The 3060-nt window shown below is 47.0% G+C and overlaps 2 protein-coding genes across 2 annotated transcripts in view; one reads left to right on the top strand and one right to left on the bottom strand.

Moving 5' to 3' along the window:
• Window positions 1-998, bottom strand: part of ADK (adenosine kinase) — a 553222-nt gene extending 552224 nt beyond the window's left edge. Inside the window, exon 1 of the mRNA XM_003783535.3 lies at window positions 840-998. Within this exon, the coding sequence (XP_003783583.1) occupies window positions 840-904 (65 nt within the window). The 5' untranslated portion in view covers window positions 905-998. The remainder of the gene's footprint in view (window positions 1-839) is intronic.
• A 112-nt stretch (window positions 999-1110) lies between these two features.
• Window positions 1111-3060, top strand: part of AP3M1 (adaptor related protein complex 3 mu 1 subunit) — a 27413-nt gene continuing 25463 nt past the window's right edge. The window contains exon 1 of the mRNA XM_003783538.3: window positions 1111-1421. The gene's annotated coding sequence lies outside the window, so the exon portion shown is untranslated. The remainder of the gene's footprint in view (window positions 1422-3060) is intronic.

Below are 3060 nucleotides of genomic sequence, written 5' to 3' on the forward strand. Positions count from 1 at the left end.
GATGCTAAAAGAAACACGATTTGTCTTGTATAATCAGGACTGGCCCAATAGTTTTTTTTTAATCAGTTGAATGTCTATTTTTAGAAAGAAAAATGTTTGCCTTCCAACGAACATTCTCAAAATCAACACACTTATTAGGAAGAAATATTTTAACAAATGACTTTTATAAGTAAAAGTTGCAACATCAATCACGGGTGAGTCAGGTGTTAGGGGTTGAACCGTCTCCACTGCTGTTAAAGAAAGTGCAAATAAAAAAGACAAATCAATCTTTCTTATCTATTCAGCTAAATTTTCCCCCTCAAAGCCTCGGAGGCGAGATTTGAATCCCTCCCTGGTGGAGTCTTCAAAGGTGTAAGCTTTCAGAATGTGTATGAAAGGTCAAGGTGCCCTTCTGCGACACTTTCCAAAATAGCCCCAAGAACTGCGTCTTTGCCCCATGGTAAAGCAGGGACAAGACCTCCTCCACGCTATCCCCCAGGGAGGAGAAAGTGACGGGTTAGAGACTCGGCTCCAGTCGGGTCCTACCGGATCATATCAACACAGCCCGGGAAAGCAAGCACGTGGCGCCAGCCGCTTGACCGCAGCTGGCTCAACCCTCGGGCGGGCTGCTCTGATTGGCCGAAGGCTGCTGGGGCTAAGGCTGCACCAAGGCAGGCGGCGACTCCGCCAGAGAGGTCCTAGCAAGGGGTCACCGCCACGCCAGCAGGTGCCTGAGTGGCAGGTCCTGCATGTTGGCCCCACGCGGGCTGTGGTTGCAGCGCGGGAGCCGCTCAAACCAACATGGGCTCAGGCTTGCAGCAGGTGCCGTCACCCTCCTCCCCATGTCGGGCAGCGCTCACCTCAGCGCCTGTGGCGCCTCCACCTTCAGCTTTTTGGGCTTCGGTTCCCCGTCAGCAGCTGCCATCTTCACGCGCCACCCTACTCTGGCTCTAAAGCCTAAGCCCGCCCACTACCCTCTAGTCCCTCCCCCTGCGTCCCGGCACCGCCTCCTTCTCTCCAAATCCCACCTCTTCAGACTCCGCCCACCCTGTGTCTCTTTCTCCTACAACCATTGGCGCCACCCGGTGCTAGCTAATGCCCCACCCCTTTCCCAACCCCGCCTACCCACTAGGGGACCCCAGACTGAGTGAGGCTACAGATTAGCGCCTGAATCCAGACTGTGGGAAGCCACCATTCTTCTAGGTCCTGAGTGATCTAGAAGCTTTAGATCCTAAGTTTCAAGAGCCATCTTTCCTCTCATTTAACGTCTTCCTGCTTATTTAATCTTTCTAATACTGTAGAACTAACGGGTGTCTTTGAAGCTGTTAATCAGGCAAACTCCTGGGCACTCCAATTGCGGGGTCCTCACGGCCTTCTCTGCTGCTTCAGCTTCGGTCCGGAGAGGACCCGGCACCGAATCGCTGACCCGCATAGGTGTTGGGGTGAGTACGAGGGGCGGGAAATCTGGGGACACTCGAAAAGTGGGGAATAGGCTGAATAACTAACTAGTGCTCTAGACTCCGGCCCAGGCTCTATGACTGTCTCTCGTGCTATGGATCGGGTCCGCGCTTGTCCCCCTCTCCCGGCCTTCCGGTCTTTCTTGCCAGCAGGGCCGGAAGGGATCCGTGCACCTGCAACCTGGTGTTCTCAGACCCCGGGGCCCCAGAGATCAAGCTCATGGGGTTTCTTTACTTGGCGCAGGGAAAAGGTCTCGTTATCCATATTGAACTAGGGTACCGATGACTGGAATCTGAGCCCTAGGCTTCCTCTTTGGAAGACAAGCCCCCATGGACCTGAGCGAACGTCCTGTGAGGATAGCGCTTGTAAGAACGTGGGGTGGAGAATACAGTGAGGAGGGTGTTAAAACAGTTCAGAAGAGGGTGACAGGGATCTAAACTGTGAAGGTACCGGTGAATATGGAAAAGCAATGTCCGATGTGGCTGGTTGGATTTGGTGAATTTGTTTGAATCTGAAGCCTACAGCCTACTGATTAATGAGATAGTTCTACCATGAAATTCGGAGCCCTGACTTAGGTTAAGGAATTTTGTGAAGTTTGGATTTATCGAATTTAAAACAGTGGTTTCTGTGTAGATGGTAGAAAGATTTAAAAAAAAAAAAAAAAGCATGAGAATTAAGCCGGTAAAACTTTAAAGATGATAATCAAAACAGGTGAAGTTTCATTTAAAAGGGTAAGAAGTATTTGTTTTGTTTGGGGGAAAGTTATCAGTGGCATAAAATGTTCCATGGATCAACTTGGACCTTCCTCCTTCCAAGGAGGAAGTTGAAGTCTGAGAATGGGTCGTCGGATTTGATAATTCAGAATTCATTAAGACATTTGAGAGAGCTGCTTTAATAGAGTCAGTGACTGTGGAAAGACTAAGTGTAAGACTGGTAACTTCATCATTTGCTACATAAAAAAAGATTACCGAGAGTGGCAAGGTGGAGAAAAGGGTTTGGGTTCGTTTTATAGAATGCAAGACGTGTTGAGGGGCAGGAAGCAAGTAACCAATATATAATAATCAAAGATTCAAGGAAGAAGAGATAAGAGCCCAGAAGAGAAAGAATGGGATCAGGATAACAAGTGAAGGGATTAATTTTGGAAAGAAAGAGGGACAGTTGGAATTAAGACCATAAGAAAAGTGGAATGAATGAAGTTAATGAAGAATAATCTGAAACTTACATATACGTATTTAGTAGGAAAGTTTTCCTTGCAGCAAGGTTAGTTTTTCTTACTGAATCTTATGGGTTTTGTTTCTAAGTATTCAACATAAAATATTATTAGAGTTCCTTGCAGACTGGTCTGAGCTATTTTTTAAATAGCTCAATCCCAATGCACAAGTAGCAAATGGTATTTGTAGAAAAGAGGAATTCTCTCTTCCTCTACAAATGACCTCTCCCCTTGCAGAAAATAGAAGCCATCATTTTGCTCAGTCAAGTATATGAACCTTGTTTCCTTTTATTTGGAGAAGAAAATGTTTCCCTTAAAGAAAGCAAATCCTTTCACCTAGTCTCCTAGTACCATCCACTCCTGCCTTTTCAGGGTCCTCTTTCATTCAATTACTCTCTGTTTACACCTTCCCT

This window comes from Otolemur garnettii, unplaced genomic scaffold (assembly GCF_000181295.1).
Source record: "Otolemur garnettii isolate 467f Iridium unplaced genomic scaffold, OtoGar3 scaffold00008, whole genome shotgun sequence".
Taxonomy (NCBI): domain Eukaryota; kingdom Metazoa; phylum Chordata; class Mammalia; order Primates; family Galagidae; genus Otolemur; species Otolemur garnettii.